Below are 23,014 nucleotides of genomic sequence, written 5' to 3'. Positions count from 1 at the left end.
TTTTTGCATAACACCACTCATGATGTCTCCTTTCCAACAGTCTGGGCGATGTTCAAAGCTACTATTCGGCGGAAGATCATTAGCTATAGTATCAGGTTTTAAATCATGCTGCTGACACTGCACAAGGCACAAAGGGAGGAGCTTTCTCGCCTACAAGGTTCAGTTGCTCAGTTGGAGTGGGCCCACATTTCTCGCCCTGCTTCTGATACTTTACTTTCCTTGCAGAAAACATGTTATGAATATAACAAGCTTTTGAGCTTGCATGCTGGGAAATCCCTTTTCATTCAGCAGGCTCAATATTATGTGGAAAACAACAAGTGTGGCCACCTTTTAGCGAATTATCTCAAAAGGAAGAGGGAAAAGAAACGTATACATTCGATCAATGTTAAATATGACCACACATTGTTGACTGACTTAGAAATCTTGGAGGAATTCAGAGATTTTTATCATGACATTTATAAATCTGAGTCAACCACTTCTGATTCTGCTATTAATCAGTTTTTTCACAGGTGAATCGCTCAGTCCTCAGCCCTTACCTGCGGGCCAGTTTGGATTGTCCCATCACATCGGCTGATATTTCCACTGTTTTGTCCACTTTGAAGGAAGGAAAAGCTCTTGAACCAGATAGCTTCTCTGTTGACTTTTAAAGGGCTTGCCAGAAATTACTTGTTCCCAGATTGCTTGTATTGTTTTCTGATATGGTGTCCTCTCCCACATCTAATACTTTTTTTTCTGAAGCATGTATTGTAGTGCTACCAAACCCAGGGAGAGATCTTAAATTTGTTTCAAATTACAGGCCAATTTCCCTCCTCAATACTGACTACAAAATATTTGCTTAAATCCTGGTGTCTCGCATGGCTGCTATTACAGGTGATCTTTTACATCCTGATCAATCCAGCTTTATCAAACACCGGTTTATCTCTGACAACTCCCGTTTATTTCTTCATGTTCTTGAGCTGGCTAAATCCATCCCTTCCCCATTGATAGCTCTCTCTCTAGATACTGAAAAACTGTTTGATAGAGTTGAGAGGGACTATCGTTTTGCTATATTGCGATGGTTTGGACTTGACCCCTCCTTTTTGGCCTGGATACGGCTCTTTTATCACCACCCATCAGCTTGTCTCTATATCAATAATAGGCTTTCTCCAAGTTTTGAGTTACACAGAGGTACCAGACAGGGCTGCCCCTTAACCCCTTTCTTATTTAACCTGGCTTTGGAACCAGTTTTGCTGGCTATAAGATAAAATTGAGCCATTGAAGGTATTGATTTGGGTATGGATACTTATAAGCTATCTGCATATGCTGATGATGTCTAGTTATTCATTACAAATCCTGTCTCCTCTCTACCACATTTGTTTTCTCTCATCTCTGCTTACTTTTATTTTTCAGGTATTGGGTTAACTAGCCTAAAACTGAGTTGCATCCATTAAATTTGTAAGGTGCTCAAGTTGATGTCTCTGCTTTTCTGTTCCAAAAAAACCGGAAAATGGTCTTAAGTCTCTGGGTATATACAGTTTGGATGATCTACTTTAGACCCTCACTCACTGTGAAGCCTCTCTTTTACAAATGCTCCATGATTCTATATTACATTGGTCTCCCTTACACCTAACGTGGTGGAGATGCCTTGACACAATGAAAATGGTACTTGCTCCTAGTTTAAATGATGTATTTTCCATGATCCCCATTTTCTTTTTTGGAGAATTTTATAAGCAGACTGATCGTCTGCTCACCCGCTTTCTCTGGCACCATAAACCTCCACGAACTGTGATCACCAAGCTAAAAGCAGATAAGTGCTGTGGGGGGATCAACTTCCCAGATTTCTATAGTTACCATCAGGCTTTCATACTACAACAAGGCTATCATTGGATGTCTGATTTACTTCAATTTCCTGATAGCCCTCATTGGGTGAATATTGAATGGGGGTTGCTTTCTCCTTTCCCCTTAGGAGAAATCCCAGGGATGTCTCCTACCCACTCTGTTAACAGAAATCCCATTCTGAGCTCTACTTACAAAGCATTCTCCGAATAGGATCAGCTGTCAACATCCCTTTTCCCTGCATGGCACTTTTCTAGGCTGGCATCATTTGGCTTCAACCCCATATTCGAATTAGAGGCAAAAGTTTAAATTGGAAATGCTGGCAAGATAGCGGTATATGGTTCTTATCCTTCCTGTTGAAAGACAATTCACTTCTTTCTTTTTCCAATCTCATGGTTAATCATTCCCTTCCTAAATCTCAGGTTTTTTCCTGGTTGCAACTCCATGGCTGTTTAACGCTTCCCTTGGTTTCTAAATTTTGTCTCTCAGCTTTTCCTAAATAGTAAGTATTATAACAAGATTTTGGCCCTTTAGGCCATTTGGCTTCTTGGATCTATAAATCTGTTAAGGAATCAACATTCCCAATTCCGTCGGAGTTGCAGAAACTATGGCTTCAAGAATCTGATTGTTCCACTGATGATGTTGATTGGTCCTACTTCTGGTGTTCTTTACTGCATGTTTCACTATCTTCCAGTTTGAACCAATCTTTTTTTTTTATTTCTCATAGAACGATATGGACTCCCTGGAAATTATACAGGATGGGTTTAATGACTTCTCACTGCTGCTGGTCACCACTGCTTGATCTCCTAAAGCTACATTGTCTCACATGTTCTTTTTCTGTCCCATGGTACAGCCCTTTTGGCAGTGAGTTTAGAGAATTCTCTCTCATATTTTACATTTGGACTCTCTGCTCACATACCACATTGTTATCTTGCGGGTGGTGGCTTTGCTATTTTATCTCCCTCCTCCGTACAGGAAACTACTGGATTTTTTCCTTGTGGTTAGCATTCATCTAATTTTTGTCATTCTGGCAGAATAGTAAATTACTCAACACTATTGGTGGAATTCAATTTGTCTGTATTGCAAGTATGAAAAGGCTGTTGTTAAATTTCATCGCCTTGCTTCTTGGTCTATGGTGTGGAAACCATTGGATGATTATTTTGAATCTTCTGTTGTACAGTGCCATTGCACTAGCTAATGTTTCTTTGTCTAATTGTAATTGGCAAGTATCACCCTCCTTTCTTTTGTTGTATCTTTTCCCTTTTTCTTTTTTTTCAATTGTTTGTTTTCCTCTGTGAGCCTTGGTTGCTGGTACCATTTTCTCTTGTACCATAATTACAATAAAAATATTTGAACTGGAAAGGAAGAACCTGGCAGGAAGCCAAAGTTGAGAGGGAGACAGAAACCAGACAGAGGAGATGCGAACTCCTGACCAGGCCTGGAGCAAGAAGGCAAGAGTACCTGAGTCTTCACAGTTAAGGATACTTGGGGAGGAAAATCGCTGGTGAGGGTATTCCTATTTCAAGAAGCTAGTGGCCAAACTGAGAAGGTACAGCCCCTTGTAAGGCACAAACAAGAAGGCAGGAGGTAAGAGTACCCAAGCCCTCTTAGTCAAGGATACTGGGGAAGGTAAATCGGTAGGTGGATGAAGATGGATGTTAGAGGCCTTGGTCTAAAGAAAAAAAAAGTACCACACTTGGATGCTGTTTCTATTCAGTAGAAAATGGAGAGAAGATGGACAGAGTGAAGCTTGGCTATGCAAACAGCAATAGCAACACCACCACCAACTAAATCAACAGATTTTGAAACAGATGGCATCTCAGCAACAATAGCAACAACAGCTTCTGCAACAAATGGAGCCTCAGAGTCCCTTGACCAAACAGCTAATACACCAGAGTCCATCCTGAGCTTGTGGATGCAACTACAAGTAAATGGAAAGGAGAGATGGATAAGTGTTGCAGTGGTGACAATTACCACATTCAGGTAAGGATTGCACCAATTTGAGTGGGTATTGGAAAGAGCAGGAGACATAAGTTCTTAGTAAAGCGCAATGGAAACAAGAGGAAAAGGAAGAAGAATAGGAACTAGGAGAATCTTCCCCTCTAAAGAGGAAGATTGGTATATCTCCCAGGGAAGTTTCATAAACTCAGAAGTCAGAGGAGGAAGAAATAATGGAAGGGAGCGCAGGCTCAGAGGGAGGAGAGGAAGGAGCAAGAGGGGGCAGAAGGATCTTAGGAAAGAGCTTCTGTTGACGTTTCCTCATTTTGGTAATGAACAACTTAAGGATCCATTATTGAAAGAGTTATTTGCAAAAGTGAGGTTAAGGGATAGTAAAAAAAAAAAAAAAAAAAAGAATAAAACCCAAAAGCTGGTACCCTCTTACTTTCTGACTTGTGCTGGTCTGTTGTATATAAGGAAGGTGGATGAAAGGAGAGAAGAAGTCCTTCAAGTCATGGTCCCTCAGGTCTTTCATAAAAAAGTATTGGACACCACACACAATTACCCGTTACCAGGATATTTATTGATTGATTTAATTATTTATTGGCATTTGATGTTCCACTTTTTACCATGAATGGCCTCAAAGTGGATCACAATAAATTTAAAGTAGGTTACAATAATATTAGATGAACAAACAATATTGATTGAGGATCTATGAGGTCCATATTCAGTAGGCTGGTTAGTGGCCAAGTTATCCAGCTAAAGTAAGCCAGATAACTTGTCCCATATGTTCAGCAGGAGAAGCATCCCACTGAAAATACCACCCTAAAGTTAGCCGGCAACATATAGCCGGATAGCAAAAAACCCTAACTGGCTATATCTGAATTTAGCCGATTAGGTTTTCATGTTATCCAGCCTTGTGTGGCCAGATAACTTTCTTCTTAACTGTATATCTTCAAAGATATCTAAGTAATGCTGTCACTGTCATTGAAATAAAAAAAAATATATATATAAGGCCTATGGCCCGATTGTGAGCCTTCCCCCCACCACCCCTTATACATAAATGGCCCTGTCAGGCCTAGCACTCCTCAGCCCCAAGGAATGATCCCTTTCCCCGCCTTTTCCGGCTGCAACCTTTGCCAGATTTCATAAAAAATATTGTAATGGGAACCCACCGGACTTCATCTCCTCCCCCCCTCCCCAGCAAGCACTAAACAGGCTCACCTCTCCTGAACCTGAACTCCCCCATCCCCCCAGTTGCCTAAATCGATCCCTGCCAGGAGTGAGAATCTTACTCGCCCTCTCCCAGCATAACCCCACTTAGGAGAACTGGACGTATAAACTGAGCATAGTTTACGCTTCCAGCGCTGCCGATCAGTTTATTATGAAACTGGGCAAAGGTTGTGGCGGGGGGGGGGGGGGGGGGAAGGAAGGAATCATTCCTTGGGGCTGAAGGACTTTGGGCCAACAGGGCTATTTATCTTTAAAGGGTGGGGAAGGAAGGCTCACAGTTGGGCTGCGGACCTTTAGATTTTCGTTTTTTCAGTGACAGTGACAGATATCTTTGAAGATATCTGCCACACAAGGCTGGAAAACATTAGACCTGCTCGGAAGCAGGTTTAAAGTTATCTGGCTAACCTAGCCAGATATACCTGAGATTCAGCTAGGTTAGCCGGATATCTCAATCCCTTCCTAGAACACCCCTGAAATGCCCCTTTTTTTAAATGGCTAAATTACAGCCAGAGAAGTAGTTAGCCAGCTATAATTTATCCAGATAAGAGGCTGAATATGCCGTATAAGCCATTTAGTATCTGATTCACTAAGAGTTTTCCACATAGACACAAAATGGGAGAAAAGCTTTAATGAGTCTGGCCCTTGGACGGATAATGTGTGAGTTATCCATATAATGGCTTTTGAATATTGACCTCTCAGTATTTAAAGACAGAATCATAGTTAAGTAATGTTGTTGTTGCTGTAGAAATAGGAATACTTCTGTAGTAACTAGGTTGATGGACAGGAAGTCTCTGTTGGGAATGCTTGGCTAAAAAGCCACACTTTCAGTTGCTTTGACTATTTCATCATAATTCTTAGGAAAATAAATCCACAGACTCCATTCTTTTTTGCTCTAGAATTCTTTAAAAATGTCACAGTGCTTTCTAGGAACACCCATGCAAAGGTACAAAATACCAGCAAAGTTAACTTTTCCATTACTTGCAATATTGAAACTGCCTCTCCCTTCACCATCCCAAATACTTTATGACTGCTCTGCAGCACCTCAAAATCTTTATGCATAAAATTCAAAATGCGAAGAGTTTAAGAGAGGTAAAATGCTCTGTGATGGAAACAGCAGTGTCATATGTTTGGCTGACAAAAAGCACATGTGTTTGCGCGGATATTTACTTTAGAACAGCCACATCAAAAGTGGAGGCAATGTCCAACGGCTCGGCATATGGCACTAATTTAGCTTCCAACTGGTTGGCATATGGAGTGAATTTAATTCTTAATTGGTTGGCATATGGCGCAGAATGTCGATAGCGAATTCCATCTTCTACCTTTGTCTCTGACATGGAGACCCAGTTATTGACCTGCACAGTTTTCCTACTCTCCTTCCAGATTAGAACAGCCTGGCTGATTTCAGCATATCTAGGGGTTTCCAATACTCTGATCTGCCTCTTATGGAACAGTTTATTGATCAGGGTTTAAAGACAGATTAGAACAGCCTGGCTGATTTCAGCATATCTAGGGGTTTTCAATACTCTGATTCGCCTCTTATGGAACAGTTTATGGACCAGGGTTTAAAGACAGGTGAAACAATTCTGCACTTCTTGTCCAGAGTGTCTACAAGTTGAGGAAATGGAGGAGCTGCAGGAACCCTTGACCCCCTTACCACTAGTTAGAACCCCTAGATCATGTATAGTCTTAGACATAATGAGTCTCCTAGATTGTGGAGTTTGGTGGGAAATCAATACATACTGATAGTTGTAGGCTATGGTTGTTCAGTTAAAAAAAATGTACCAATGAAGTCCATTGCATGAGAGTTAGTGAAAACTTTCTCTGAGTAAGGCTGACAGAGGATCTAACTTCACATTTAGCCCATCTGGGAAAATCTGTGAGCTATTTAGAATATATCAGTTTATCACCCTCAAACTAATAGATTAGTGGAACATTTTAATTGCACATTAAAACAGATGTTAAGGGAACTGGAACAGAATAATACCCATATTGCTATTTGCCATCTGGAAGATACCCTAAACCGGCTTTTTCCCTTTTGAGTTGATGTTGGGTAGGCAGCCCAGAGGATTGTTATCTATGTTGAAGGAAGGTTGGATAGGGAGTGAAGAGGAAGAAGAAGAAGATGAAAATGTGGTGAGTAATATCTATAGAGCATTGGTTCTTAACCAGGGGTCCAAGAGACCATCCCAGGGGGTCCTTTAAATGGGATGCAAGAAAGTATAGCTAGGGAGAAAATAAGTGGGCTGCTGCTACCTGTGATTAATTGAGCTGCTGCCGCAGGTCGAGAGAGTGAGAGTGGGGTCTATTATGGCCCAGTAAACTTCAACCCACTTTGCTGCAGACCAGGAGGAGGAGGGACAGAGGGGGTCCATTTGCACCCATTAGGAGCCTCAAACTGCATTGTCACAAGTCTAGTGGCAGTGGGGAAGAGAGGGATCGACTATAGCTCTCAAGAATCATAAACTCCACGAGGAGAGGGGCCAATTACTGCTGTCACAATCTTTGCAGCCTCTGCTGCACACTGAGGAAAGCAAAAGAAAGCTGGGTTATTAAAGTGGAAAGAAATATTTCCCAGTACTGCCACATGCTCTAACACTGGCCTGAGAGAGGAGAAGAGAAAAGCACCAGAAAAGTGAGTAGAATAGCACAAAGGAAGAAAGGAGGGAATGGGACTGGGATTAACAGTATGAGGAGAAAGACGAAGGGGAGAATGAATGAGAGAGGAATAAAGAAAGACATGGAGGAAAAAGGGGGACACAGGGATCCATGATAGACATGGTAAAGGGAGAGTGGATGGCAGCCTATCAGGGAAAAGAAGGAGGGGACCCCCATAAATCATGCTGGATAGAGGCAGAGAGTGAGGGAGGGACAGGTGACTGATCAAGGAGGAGAGAAGACAAGACAGCAGGCAGGTATGCATAGAAGATTAAACACAAACGTTATTTAGGGGACACACAGATAGACATGGAGATCTCATTAGCTTTCTTCCCATTGAAAAACAGGCTTTTTTTTTGCTTTTTCTAAAATCTATTGTGACTATATGTTTGTAAGAATCTTGAAAGAATAAAGAATAAAATAAAAGCAGTCTGAAAGGACATCAATTTTCAGGGGGGCCCTAAGTTTTAAAACTGTTAGTGTGGGTAAACACCTGTTTACCAGTGTAAAAAGGCTCTTTTAAAACTTGCTGTTCCCCACCACTGAGGGTAAAAGCACCTCAGTGCTGCAAACTTTTACCTGCAGGGAGCAAAGGAAAGGGGCTAGGCTGGGGAGGGAAAGTCCATGCAAGGATTTAATTTCAGAGCAGATTCAAAGTACACAGCTACAAAAGTACAGGCTGTCCCCCACTGGCCCTTTGATTTGATCTGCTGACCCGAAAGTTGTTTCCTTTTCCCCATCGCCGTGGGATTGGAAGGTTGGAATGGCCTCAGCCTTCAGTAGTGTGGACAATTTTTAAACAGCTTTGGAAATTGTCCTCCCTACATATTCAGTTTAGATCAACATTTTATACATTATGGATGATTCTGGAGTGGATCTCATTATTTCTTTTGTTAAGGCATTCAAAAATGAAGACTGAAGTGAGCGAGGGTTCCCTGAAAGGATGGGAACCCCTGCTTTGGACTAAAGCAACACCTAAAAAAGGTGACAGAGTTGGCCCAGAGGAATTTGATCCAAGCCCGGGAGAAGGAAGCACTCATTTGTAATAAAGGGGCATGGTTGAGGGAATACAAAATAGGAAATGAGTGTTGTTGCCTACCTCACACAATAAACGTTCAGCTAAGTGGGAGGACCCTTGTAAGACAGTGGGGAAATTTGGATCGGGAGACTATGAGATCTAGATTGAGGGAAGCAGAAAAAAACAGTTTTTTTCACAAGAAACTGTTAAAAGCCATGAGAAGCCCTAATGATCATGAAGCTGGGCGAGCAGGAAGAGCTGGGTCCCCAGGTGGGCGAAGGCAAGAGGTCTAGGCCAATGAAAATAGTCATTGAATCGTCCTTCAATCAGAAAAAGTGATTCCTGGACCGATTCCAGAGGGCTCTAGGCCAGGCAGGACCAATCTTATAGAGCACTGGATAGTGACAGAGGTGGCAGTGCGTCAGAATCTTAGAAGCCAAGTGGAAGGAAATCGACAGACAGGTCAAGGAGATGTTGGCCCTTGGGGTGATAGAAGAGTCCCAGAGTGCCTGTGCTAGTTCCATAGTATTGGTCCCAAAGTCTGATACAGAAAAGATTCTGTATTGATTTTTAATGTGGTATCTAAGTTTGATGCTTACTCAATGCCTAGAATAAATGACTTATTGGATTGGCTGAGGAAGGCTAGATTTATTACTACATTGGTTCTAACAAAAGAATGCTAACAGATTCCTTTATCTAAGGACTCCAGGGAAAAGATGGCTTTTTCTATGCCTCACAGTTTGTTTCATTTTAAAGTTTTGCTTTTTAGGGTTCATGGAGCTATCCCAGTATTTCACAGGCTCATGGACTTAGTCCTGAGGCTTCACTAAGACTATGTCACTTCTTTCCTGGATGATGTAGTGGTGAGTACAGTGTTGAATTTAATTGCCAAAGTGGGGTTCACAGCAAATCCTAAAAAGTATATAATAGCAGCAAGAGAAATGCAATACTTAAGCTACTGGGTGGGGGGTGGGGGCTGAGGAAGCAGTCTCCCTAGTATTAAGGTGGAAGCTATTAAAAGGTATCCTAGGCTGAAAAAAAGAAACAGGTCAGGTCCAATTTCCAAGGTTTTGGCCTAAGCCCAGGCACAGGGCTGACATGAGGGCCCTGCCCAGTGGTCGGGTTACAACCAAAGGCCTCAGCTTAGGCCCAGGCTTTATGCTGGGATCTGGCCTGGAGTCTGGATCCTTTGTAGAACCCTTGGCTTAGGCCCAGGCCCAATGCCAGGGTGCAGCACAGACGTCAGGTCTTTGAGACTTTGGCTCAGCCTCAGATCAAGGCCTGATGCTAGGGCCCAGCCCAGATGCCGGGTCCTGTCACCAAGACCTTGACCTAGACCCAGGCTCAATGCTGGGCCCAGCTCAGAGATTGAGTGCATCACTGAGGCCTTGGCCTAGGCCCAGGCATAATGCCAGGGCCTGGCCTGGAGGCCGGATCCCAGGCCCAGGCTTAGGCTTGATGCTGAGGCCCAATTGGAGGCTGGGTCCCATCACCAAGACCACAGTCAAGGCTGGAGCCGAGCCTAGCGAGAGGGTCCCATCACTGAGGCTGAAGCTTAGGCCTAGGCCCAGGCCCAGAGGCCTAATATCAGTCTTTATGATGTCCTCTTCCATCCAACATCCTCTTAAATGATGCCATCTGCTTGAAGATGCACTGCAGTGATGTCACTGTGTGGCCTCCTTTGGTGCAGAGGGTGCTGTTTTAATGTATGGCCATACAGTCTGTTTGGGGAGGATGAGAGTGAGTCATATGTTTTGGACTTTGGTGTTAAGGCATGTAAGAAATAAATGTTGTTATTAACAATTCTGAAGATCACACCTTCAAAAGGATACAAGGCAGATGGAGTTGGTCCAGAGGATAGCTACTAAAATGGTTGGTGGTCTTTATTGTAAACAATATGGGGACAGACTTAAAGGTCTAAACAAGTATACCCAAGAGGAAAGGCGGGATATGGGAGATCTGATACAGATATTTAAATACTTGCAAGGTATCAATGTACAGATGTCGGGCCTCTTTTATTAGAAAGGAGGCTCTGCAATGATGGGTCATGGGATCAGGGTGAAAGGCAGTAGACTCAGGAGTAATCCAAGAAAATATTTCTTTACAGAAAAGATTTTGGATGCATGGAACAGCCTCCCAGGGGAAGTGATAGTGATAAAGACAGTATCTGAATTTAAAAAAAACATGGGACAAGCACAGGGGATCCTTGAGGTAGGGATTGTAGAGTTGAACAGTTAGTATGGACATGTCGGCAGATCCTTTTCTGCCGACATGTCTCTATGGAGTTAGCATGCTGAACTGCTAGAAACAGAGACCTGAAATACTGAATTAAGGTTTAAAACATAGCATAAGATGACAGAGTTATGTTATGATATGATGCTCAACCATTTGGCCTTTTTTTAAATTACACCATCATAGAAATAATGCAGAGTATTTGCAAATCCTGTGTATGAAATCTTCATACACAGTCCTGTGTGTGAAATCCTGTGTATGAAATCTTATTCTACAGCACATACAATATATCTGCTATAAAACTAAGCCCCTGCAAAATTCAGTTGAGTTATGAGAATGCTGGTTTAACCAATGTCTGGAATCACAGAGGAATAAGCCATATGCTGAGCTTTCCATCATGGGAAGACTGTGAGAATTTAGCTTCAAGAAGCTGCTTCAATAAAGAACACATATATCTTGGATAAAGTGGATGCCTGTTTGAACTGATTACTTACGAAAATTTCAGAATACATTTGTTTTATGTTCTCAGGGGGGCTTGTGTTTCCTGCATGTCAGATGAATGCAAAGATTCAGGGTCTTTTTTCTGTTTCTCCAAGTCTATTGTGATTAAGCAGCAATGCCAGGCTTAAATACATTAATTCATTTTTGTAAGGCACCTTACGAAGGCAGAGATTTAGATTTTTCAGCTATGTTTATGGGATTATTCAGTAACAAGGTGATTTCAGCACAGTTTCAAGCTGTATTTGAAGAGGAGCATTCAAGACTTGGATAAAAAATGGAAGAAGTCATTATTTAAAAAATCACCGGCCATATAGATTAAAATAACTTAAAGGAGAAGAGTCAACATGGTTTTAGCAAGGGAAAGTCTTGTCTTACCAATGTTTTAGAAATTTTTGAAGGATTAAATAAACATGTAGATAAAAGTGAGCCAGCTGATATAGTGTATTTAATTTTCAGAGGGCATTTGACAAAGTCCACCATGAGAAATTACAAAGTCTTATGATAAGAGCAGTGTACTATTATGGACTGTAACTGGTTAAAAGGCCAGAAACAGAGGGTAGGACTAAATGGTCAGTTATCCAAATGGAGAAAGATCATTAGTGGAGTAGCACAAGGATTGGTACTGGGACTTGTGTTGTTTAATTCTTCGTAAATGATTTGCAGATGACACAAAGTTATTCAAAGTTGTTAAAATGGCAGCAGATTGTGAGGAACTGCAGAAGCACCTTGTGAGACAAGAAGACTGGGTAACTGAATAGCAGATGAAAAGTAATGCAAAAAAGTGCAAAGTGATACGCATATGGAAAAATAATCCCAACTATGAGTACAAGATGCTGAGTTCTGTATTGGGAGACAATACATTGAAATCTTCTGCTCGGTGCATGGCGGCTGTCAATAAAGCAAACAGAATGTTAGGAATGATCTGAAAAGGAATGGAGAATAAAACGGAAAATATCATATTTGCATCTGTGTCAAGCCATGATGCAACCACACCTTGAGTATTTTGTGCAGGTCTGGTCTCAAAACAGATATAGCAGAACTAGAAAAGTTGCAGAGGAAGACAACAAAAATGATAAAGTGGATAGAATATCTCTCCTATGATGAGAGGCTATGCAGGTTAGGGCTCTTCAGCTTGGAAAAGAGACGGCTGAGAGGGAACAGGATAGAAGTTTATAAAATCATGAGTGGGGTGGAACAGGTAAATAAAGGACAGTTATTTATTCTTTCAAATAATATTAAAACCAAGGGACACTCCATAAAATCAACAACCGACAAATTTAAAACAGATTGAAGAAAGTACTTTCAACTTAGCACACTGTCAAGTTGTGGAATCTGTTGCCAGAGGATATGATCAAGGCGATTAGCCCAGCAGGGTTTAAAAGAGGTTTGGGCAAGTTCCTTGGAGGAAAAGTCTATAACACATTATTAGCCAGGTAGACTAAAGAATAGTGGTATGCATTCGTTTGCAACGAAATAGGAAATAAAATGATATTTCCTATTTCATTGCATTTCGAGAAGCGGACAAAAAGAAAGGAAAACCCACGAAATTTTGTGTGGTTTTTCTATCGGTTTTTTTGGGGGGGGGAGAAAGGGCACATTTATTTTAAAAAAAACCCCAAACCCACCCCAACCCTTCAAATTTAATTAACTACAACCCCCCCAACCATCCCGACCCCCCCAAGTTGGGATGGTCCAGCAGGGGTCCCGGGAGCGATCTATCACTCTCGGGCCATCGGCTGCCAGTAATCAAAATGGCATTGGTGGCCCTTTGCCCTTACCATGTGACAGGGGCTGCCGGTGGCATTGGTCGGCCCCTGTCAGATGCTAAGAGCAATGGACGGCCAGCGCCATCTTAAAAAATGGCACGGGCCATCCATTGCTCCAACCATGTGACAGAGGCCGGCCAATGGCACCAATAACCCCTGTCACATGGTAAGGGCAAAGAGCCACCGGCACCATTTTGATTACTGGCAGCCAACGACCTGAGAGCGGGAAATTGCTCCCGGAACCCCCACTGGAACACAGAGATTTTCGCAAGTCTTGGGGGGGTCAGGAAGGTGGGGGGGGGGTTGTATCTAGTTAAACTTGAAGTGTTGAAGTGGGTTTTTTTCTGTTTTCCCAAAATTGGACGAATAAAATTTTCCGATCTGGGAAGTGGACCGAAATGGCCCACCCCGGACCCGAAAACAAAACACCAATGAATAAAAAATGTATGCACACTCCTACTAAAGAAAGCTATTGCTGTTCCTGGGAGTTAGTAACAGGAATTAGATCTACTTTATGGGATCTGCAATGTTCTTGTGATCTGGACTGTTCATTGCTAGAGACAGGATGCTGAGCTTGATGGACCTTGATCTGACCCAGCATGGCAATTCTTATGATCTTATGATAGATTAATAACTTGTCATTTGGAAATTAACATATTGATTCATTATAAGACTGAACAAATAAACTGGGGTTCTCCCTGACACAGACATTTTGTTGAAACGTGGTATCAGAGATTTAAAATACAGGATTATTTGCAAAAATAGTATTTAAGCTGCATTTATGGCAAATTATTTAATAAGATCCTATAAAAACACAATGAAGGTATTTTCCTATTAAATAATGATTCTGGCATCTTGTCTTTATAGGTGACCTTATCTGAATTGCCTATCATTTAGCTAATAGCATTTCTAGGATTCTTTTCAGTTTTCTTTTGGCTTTAACACCTACATGCAGAAAAGCTATCTTCCTATCTCAAGTAAGTCTTCACCCATTAGGATTCATTTAGTAGTCAGACACTGGTGTGGCAAAATATGATTTACTTCTATCTATAAAAGGGAACTGGAACGTATCTTGTATCAGATGTGTTGGAAGGAGCAGCATAGATCAACATCTATTGAGAAGTTCCTCAACAAATATTTGAGCAAATCCATGCTTATCCTATGTCATCAGTTAATTAGATGTGGCTGAGTGCACATTTTCCTAGCACTGGCCTTTATTCCTGCTGACGCTTTCCAGTCAGCAGCTTCCTTCTGTTTCTGAGGGGGTTTACCTTTTCCATTTGCTCGTAGTCCATTTTGAAAGCCCAGAGCTGGAGTCTAGCAGAGAGTTCGCTGATGGAGGAGAGAATGAGAAGAAACTGCTCGGCGCTGCCTAGGGGTGTGTCTGGGTTAGCAAGCTGGGCCTCCTGGATCTTCTGCTTCTCCTCTTCAGTGGGGATCATCATTAGAATTTTCTAAAAAGATTTTACAAAAAGGATAACAAAATTAACATTTTTATACAAAGCAATTTGTTGTTTTGTTTTTTTTATTTATTGGGATCTAGCAAGCAGAATATTACTCTTCCTCATAAGAACCACTTTTTCCTTTTTATAAGCAGGTTGACACACATATAGATACAAGCAAAATCCAAGTTACTGTATCATTACAGGGGTCATTTTGTAACATAAGTTAGCTGGCAAATTTGTGAATACATTACACCAATTTTCAAAGAGGATTTACACGCGCAAGTCCATTTTGAAAATTGTCCCAGCAAATCTGTCCACACATACTTACCTGCTATATAGCACGGAGACATTTTTTGGTAAAACGTATTAATATATTTTGAATTTTCAAAAGTATGCGTGCAAGTTCAAACCCCTCTCTTCAGTCCAAGTAGATTTATGCGTGACCCAGGACCTAAGTGGACACATGTAGCTGCATGTTGAGCAGGCAGTTTTTGAAAAGCTCAGTTCTGTGGGTGAAACACAGAAAATGACTTTCCTTAAGGCTTCCCAAGCTCAGTTCTATGTAATAATATCAAAAAATCTCAGCAGTAGCATGGTGCAAAAGCAAGGGATTCCTGGTCTTTACCATACTCCAAATGAGAGCACGTTTATGAAAAAAAGACAATGAGTAAATGACGCCTTTTGTGTATTATAAATAAATTATAAATAAATAAATAAATAAATAAATAAATAAATATAACAAAACACATTATATTTTTTTTAAATAAAAAATACAATAGCAATTGCAATTGAATAAAACCAAACCTAATCTGCTCTGACCCCGACACAGCCTTAGCGTCCTGGAATAGCCTTACAGAAGACATAGCCAATAAACTATGCCCCCTCTCTAAACGAGTCATAAACACCTCTGCGAAACCCTCCAAGCCCTGGTACACCCAAGAGCTAAAAATCCTAAAAAATAATCTCAGACAGAAAGAGAGAATATGGCGCAAGGACCCTACCCCGCAACACTCCTCTAGCTACAAAACAGCATTACACGAATACAGACTATCTACACTCAAACACAAACGTGACTTCTACTCAAAAAAAATCCATGACTATAAATTCAACCCCAAAGTGCTTTTCTCCTATGTCGCCAGCCTCACCACCCCCATCCCTCCTACCATACCAGACTCTGAGGCAGCCGCCAAATGTGAGGAACTGGCCATCTACTTCCAGAGTAAAATCGCCAACCTCCTCTCCAGATTTCCGTTCTCCAATCTCTGTGCCCCCACCACCCTTACTCCTATCCCCGCCTCATCCCAACCCACAATGGCCATTCTTGACTTCACTTCCTCTAAGGAAATCATTAGCCTCCTTCGTAAACTTAAGCCAGCTTCTCACCCTAGCGACACCATCCCCACCAAAGCGCTAATAGCCATCCCAAACAGCATAGCTAGAGCCATAGCAGACATTATCAACTGCTCCCTCACCCATGGGATGGTCCCAGACTCACTTAAGCACGCTGTCGTCAAACCCCTTCTTAAAAAACCCTCCCTAGACCCTAAAGACCCCTCCAATTTCCGCCCCATCTCCAACCTCCCTCTTATTTCCAAGCTAATGGAAAAAGTTGTTAATTCGCAACTCATGGATTACCTTGAAGATCACGCTATCCTCCATGTTTCCCAATTTGGCTTCAGAAAACATTTTAATACCGAATCCCTACTCCTCTCCCTAGCCGACTACCTCCTCAGAGGTCTGGGCCAAGGCCACAGCTACCTCCTTGCCCTCCTTGACATTTCGGCGGCTTTTGATACCATCAGCCACCACCGCCTCCTGACACGGCTAGAAAGCATCGGCATCTCAGGAATAGCTCTCACCTGGTTCAAATCCTATCTTTCAAACAGAAAGTTCTCTGTCAAAATTGGAAACAACCTCTCTGCTTCACACCCTTTACAACAAGGAGTCCCGCAAGGCTCATCTCTTTCCTCAACCCTCTTCAATATTTATATCACCCCCCTCTGCCAGCTCCTCACTGACCTTAAACTCAAATTCTATCTCTATGCTGATGATGTTCAGATCATCATTCCCATTCATAGCTCTATATCTGACGCCCTGGAGCACTGGGAAAATTGCCTTGCAGCCATCAACTCCCTCCTCACCAACCTTCAGCTTGCCCTCAACGCAAACAAAACGGAACTCCTCCACATCTCCTCGCAACCGCCTGACCTCATACCTAATGACCCTAAACTTAACCTCCTCTCAGGTCAACCAGCTGTTAGGGACCTCGGAGTTCTCCTTGATCCCAACCTTAGCATGAAACCACAAATCAAATCTATCCTCAAAGCAGGCTTCTTCAAACTCCACGTTCTTAAGAAACTCCGACCCCTGCTGTACACCCAAGATCTCCGCACAGTGATCCAAGCCACCCTTACCTCCAAACTGGACTATTGTAATGCCCTCCTCCTAGGGCTCCCCTTATCTTCAATAAAACCCCTTCAACTTTTGCAAAACGCCACTGCAAGGCTCATTACCAACACACGCATACACGAACATATTACCCCTGTCCTCAAGGATCTACATTGGCTTCCCATCCTTTTCCGTATACACTACAAGACCCTGACCATAGTACACAAATCTATCCACACACACAACTCCAACTGGCTTGACCTCCCTTTCACTGCGCCCCTGTCCTCCCGAGCCACCAGATCTGCCAACAAAGGTAATCTACATGTACCGTCCTTGAAGGCAGCTCATCTCTCATCCACCCGTGACCGCTCCATATCCATTGCCGGCCCCGCCCTCTGGAACTCCCTACCCGTCCACTTGCGCCTTGAACCCTGCGCCATCAAATTCAAAAAGAAACTAAAAACATTCCTGTTCAACCAAGCCTACACAGAATAGACCCTCCCTTCCCTCTATTGCTCATACCCCCTAGGTGACCGCCCTTTTCCTTATATTAAGGAATCTAATCACAATGTACATTGTTGTCTTCTTGTTATGACCTCTTGTTGATTTCTTGTTGTTTAATCTATTTTCCCTACTGCTCTAGGTTAACCCCCTGCCCAGTTCGCCTCCCCTGTTGAAATGTACTTCTAAATCTTTTGTTAATATGTGAACCGGTATGATGTCCCCACTAATACCGGTATATAAAAGTTTCTAAATAAATAAAATAAATAAAATAAAGGAAATGTCTTTCCTTATTCAGTAGAACTGAATTGCAGCAAGTGTTCTCTGAAAGCAATTCACAAGTCACGCACATGGGTGATGGCATCATTCTGACAGCACTGACATGGACACGAATTCCAGAGCTTGCCAGGAAATTCTTGGTGATCTATCTGAGCATGTGCTGGTGATCCTGTGCTCATGTAGTGTGCCTCAGTTCCTAATTACAGAAGCTCATCTCCAGAAGGGGAAGAGGGAGTGTTTGTGTGACTGGTGAACGGCTGTCTTAGGGGAACTCCTGTTACAGCAACTTTGCTTTCTCTGAAGACCAGCAGTTCATTGTAGTCACTCACACATATGAGCTTCAACAAAAAATGGGGAAGAACAATAGCCATAGGGCAGTAAACTGTATTTGGCAGGTTGGAACTTCATTTTTTTTGAACAGAAAGAAACCAAAATTATAAAAATGGGATAGAAGGTGGCAGGAGTTAGTTTATTAACCCTTGAAAAGACCCCCATAAGTTAGCCCAAACCCACTGCTGTGTTGGGAGTCAGTGTCGAACAGCAACGGGATATAAAAGTGTAGATTAAATTCCAAGTTGCAGCCATAGATATCTCTTCAACGGAAGTTATTTATTTATTTTTGTGTTTACATTTAATAACTAGATTTAGGGCCTCATTTTCCAAGCACTTTACCGCGTGCGATAAATTCGCAAATCGCGTTAACAGCTGTTAACGCGAATGCAAATTAGTCATTTGGCATTCAGGGGGCGGAGTTGGGGCGGAGCATATGTAAAGCGGGAACCTGTGTATCGTGTGCGGTGAAACAGCCGCAGTGTTAGCGCGGCTGCTAATAACTACAACCTCAACTTCGCGTTATGGACTGCGCTACGGGCCAGAAAAGGATTATCGGAGAGAGGGGGAGAGAGAGAGAGAGAGAGAGAGAGGAGAGAGAGAGAGAGAGAGAGAGAGAGAGAGAGAGAGAGAGAGAGAGAGAGAGAGAGAGAGCGCGCCTTACTATAGTGCCTATGCCCTACATAGGTATTTGAATCCCTATGGGAGGGCTACCTACTAACTCGGGGTGGGGATTAGGTATGAGCGTCGGGGGTTGGGGGCCACTTTCGCATTTCACATGAGACCTACGGACAGAACAGTGGTCTCTAGTGCAGATTTGCTGGCCGTCGGAGTGAGGACGCTCACTCCAAGAGGAGATTTGGCCAACATTCTCTCCACCTCGCATGTTGTTGCCCAGGTAGAGTGTCCATCAAGCTAGGTAGAGAGAACGTTGCCCAAACCACTTCTTGGAGTGAGCGTCCTCACTCCGACGGCCAGCAAATCTGCACTAGAGACCACTGTTCTGTCCGTAGGTCTCATGTGGAATGTGAAAGTGGCCCCCAACCCCCGACGCTCATACCTAATCCCCACCCCGAGTTAGTAGGTAGCCCTCCCATAGGGATTCAAATACCTATGTTGGGCATAGGCACTCTCTCTCTCTCTCTCCTCCCTGGGAGCCTGAAACAGGCTGTCTGGGACTATCGTGGCCCGCGATGATTGAAGTCCAAAACCGGCAAATATCGTGCACCGCGATAAAAGACTGAAAGAATCATCGCACACTGGGAAAACATCGTGTGCGGCGCTAATGTTTTCGCGAATGGCGAAGACATCGCCGCACGCGATGTTTCCCCACTGCACGAAAGAAGCCTCATTTGCATTGGTAACGCCCCCTAATGCGTTACCAATGCGATATTGGAAAATGAGGCCCTTAAATTGTAAAGACTCCAAAATGGAGTATAATCAAAGCAGCATTTCACACTCCACATACCCCCCTTCTGATGCCAACCTTGCCAGGAACTTGTCCAAACCTTTCTTAAACTCAGCTACACTAACAGTTTTTACCACATCGTGATAGTGAATGTCAGAGTTGAGAAAAAATTTTTTTTCTATTTCTCTGAAATGTATTACCTAGTAACTTCATTGTATGTCCCCTAGTTTTTATACATTTTGAAAGAGTAAACAACCAATTTGCATTTACCCATTCCATTCCACTCATTATTTTACAGACTTCTATCATATCTCCTCTCATATAACTTTCTAGAAGATTCCTTTCTATAAATATTTGAGATATCAGTTAGAGAGACCATATGAATGAACTACTATACTCTCAATATCAAAGCCATAAGGGTGGGAGTGAAGTAACGTTCCCTGGTTCTGAGTTACAGAGGTTGAAAAATATCTAGCCTGATTGGTTTTCTGATGGATAAATCCCAAAGAATCACAAACCAAATTTTTCTCAACCAAGAGGTAGCTTAGGAAATCTTAGTACTCTGATCGTTTAGATTTATCAAGATTTTTGCCACTAGATGTATCAGAGGATATTTGTAGAAAAGTCCCCTTCTCTCAAATAAGGAGAAGGCATCTGATATTTGTCTGCTTTTAGACCTCCTTCTGGAGCAGAAAGCTGGAAGCTTCCTGTTCTAAGCTGTTGCAAACACATCTATTGCAGAGGTAGCCCACTGAAAGATGCCTGGGCACACTCTGGTCCAGGGACCATTTGTGAGGGTCTACTTGGTCTGTCTGCCAAAGCATTTCTATCCCTGCCAAATAAGTGGCTCTTATGGTCCTCTTGAATATGACTCGGGGCCACATCCTGACAGTGTTCCAGCATAGGAGAAGAGATCACATTCTTCCCTGCTTGTTCTCCCTGCTTGTTCAGGCAGAACATAGCTACCTGACAGTCTGTATAAGGACAAGGATTTTGGCCACTGATTTCCAAAAACCTTTCCAGTGTAGCGAATTGCCCTTAACTCTAGAAGGTTGATGTGTAATCTTTTTTTCTGGAGAGACTAGGAGCCCTGGATACGAAGTCCATTTAGATGAGCTCCCCAGCTCAGGTTAGATTCATTTGTGGTCAAGATAATTGAGTGAGGTTAACATAAGAACATAAGAAAATTCCAAGGGTCCATCAAGACCAGCATCCTGTTTCCAACAGTGACCAATCCAGGCTACAAGTACCTGGCAAGTACCCTACGTCTACCCCATGCTACTGATGCTAGTAATAGCAGTGGCTATTTTCTAAGTCAACTTGATTAATAGCAGGTAATGGACTTCTCCAACAACTTCTCCAAACCTTTTTTAAACCCAGCTACACTAACTGCATTAACCACATCCCCTTGCAACAAATTCCAGAGTTTAATTGTGCGTTGAGTGAAAAATAACTTTCTCCGATTAGTTTTAAATGTGCTACATGCTAACTTCATGGAGTCCCCTAGTCCTTCTATTATCCAAAAGATTAAATAACCGATTCACATTTACCCGTTCTAGACCTCTCATGATTTTAAACACCTCTATCATATCCCTCCTCAGCCGTCTCTTCTCCAAGCTGAACAGCTCTAACCTCTTTAGTCTTTCCTCATAAGGGACCTGTTCCATCCCCTTTATCATTTTGGTCGCCCTTCTCTGTACCTTCTCCATCACAACTATATCTTTTTTGAGATGCGGCAACCAGAATTGTACACAGTATTCAAGGTGCGGTCTCACCATAGAGCAATACAGAGACATTATGACATTTTCCGATTTATTCACCATTCCCTTCCTAATAATTCCTAACATTCTGTTTGCTTTTTTTGACTGCCGGAGCACACTGAGCCAACGATTTCAATGTATTATCCACTATGATGCCTAGATCTCTTTCCTGGATAGTACTTGCTAATATGGAACCTAACATCATGTAAATATAGCATGGGTTATTTTTCCCTATATGCATCACCTTGCACTTATCCACATTAAATTTCATCTGCTATTTGGATGCCCAAATTTCCAGTCTCACAAGGTCCTCCTGCAATTTATCACAATCTGCTTGAATATAGAAAGGCATGCTCTCAGGCAAATTGGAAAGGGAGTACTACCAAAACAGAAAGCCTCTGAGGTTCTCCAGTACACTAATGCATTTCTAAAGCCTGAACAAGATAGATGTCACTGGGATGTTTGAGGGTAATTTTCAAAAGGATTTATGTGCATAAACCAGTTTATATGCATACATGTGTTTTAAATATTAATCAGCGGCTTGTGTGTCTAAAAGTACACATGTAATTCAGTTTAATGTCTAATATTATGCATACTGGGCACAGGCATTCCAGATGGTGGAGTTGGGAAGGAGTAGGCAATTACATACATAAAGATGAATTTTCAAAAGTTGTGTGCATAACAAATACAGTAGCATATATACAAGTGTATACTATAGTATTTTAGAAATCTCAACCTACACACATAAAAAACAGGGTCTGAAAGTTAAAGTGCACCTGTAAATCAGGGGCAGGCCAGGGGCATTCTGGGAGAGGCCAACATTTATATGAGTATGTTGTTATGTTACAAACAATTTATGCATACAAATTTGGCACCTTCCTTATGTATATTTACTCCTGCTCAATATCTGGAGTAAATGATTGTAAACATCTTAAAAGTGAAAAAAATGACTAGGTAGGGGGTCTGGGTGAAAAGGGGGAACTTTAGGCTGAAGAGCCAGGAGGGTCTTCACAAGCTGCAGATGGACCGGGTGAACTTGTAGACTAACTGGTAAAACTGGCTATTTCATTGTCCTGCGCATCTTAGAAAATCCTCGACGTGCACCCATAAAAGCTGACTTTGGGGGATAAATGTGTCTAAATTACGTGTGTAAAATCTACTCATGTATACATTTAAAATCTGAAGTAAAGATATACATGTATATCTTTTTGTGCACACTTATCTGGCTAAAATTTGACATATCTGGCTAAGTAGTGTCTTTACCACTACTTAGAAGGACAAGTTCCAACTTATCCGGATAAGCAGCAGCAAGGCACTACCTAGCTGGATGTCTTAAAACATTCCTTAGCCAGCAAAGTCAGATAGCAGGATAAGTAGCACTTTTAAGACTTATCCAGCTATGTAAATTAGCCAGAGAAGTAGCATTTTAAGATGTATCCAGCTAAGTAGCATTTTTTCAGACCTATCCATCTATCTTACTTAAGTGTGAAAAGTGTTATTTTGATTGACAAGTAGCGTTTTCATACTTATCTGGCTAAGTAGTTTCATCTTGTAGATCTTGATGCTCTCAGTGGCAATCTAGCATAGATATTGTGAGACTGTGATGAGGTTCACTGTTTACCTAGGAAGGAAAACCTAGACTGGCTTATCCCAGGGAGAGCCAGAGGCAGATCCAGGAACCAAAGGCCCATATTTCAGGCCAGTCAAGTACATTCCAGGAGAGGGGCATCAGCCTACTCTCCCAA

General features: G+C 42.2%; 1 protein-coding gene across 8 annotated transcripts in view; it reads right to left on the bottom strand.

The window, feature by feature from the left end:
* The window catches only part of FHOD3 (formin homology 2 domain containing 3), a 1,290,292-nt gene that overhangs the window by 91,682 nt on the left and 1,175,596 nt on the right, over positions 1–23,014 (bottom strand). For all 8 annotated transcript variants that reach the window (XM_029589835.1, XM_029589836.1, XM_029589837.1 and 5 more), the window contains one exon: positions 14,430–14,612. In XM_029589835.1, the coding sequence (XP_029445695.1) occupies positions 14,430–14,612 (183 nt within the window). The remainder of the gene's footprint in view (positions 1–14,429; positions 14,613–23,014) is intronic.

The sequence above is a fragment of the Rhinatrema bivittatum genome, chromosome 2 (assembly GCF_901001135.1).
Source record: "Rhinatrema bivittatum chromosome 2, aRhiBiv1.1, whole genome shotgun sequence".
Taxonomy (NCBI): domain Eukaryota; kingdom Metazoa; phylum Chordata; class Amphibia; order Gymnophiona; family Rhinatrematidae; genus Rhinatrema; species Rhinatrema bivittatum.
This window is presented reverse-complemented; position numbering and strand designations above follow the sequence as displayed.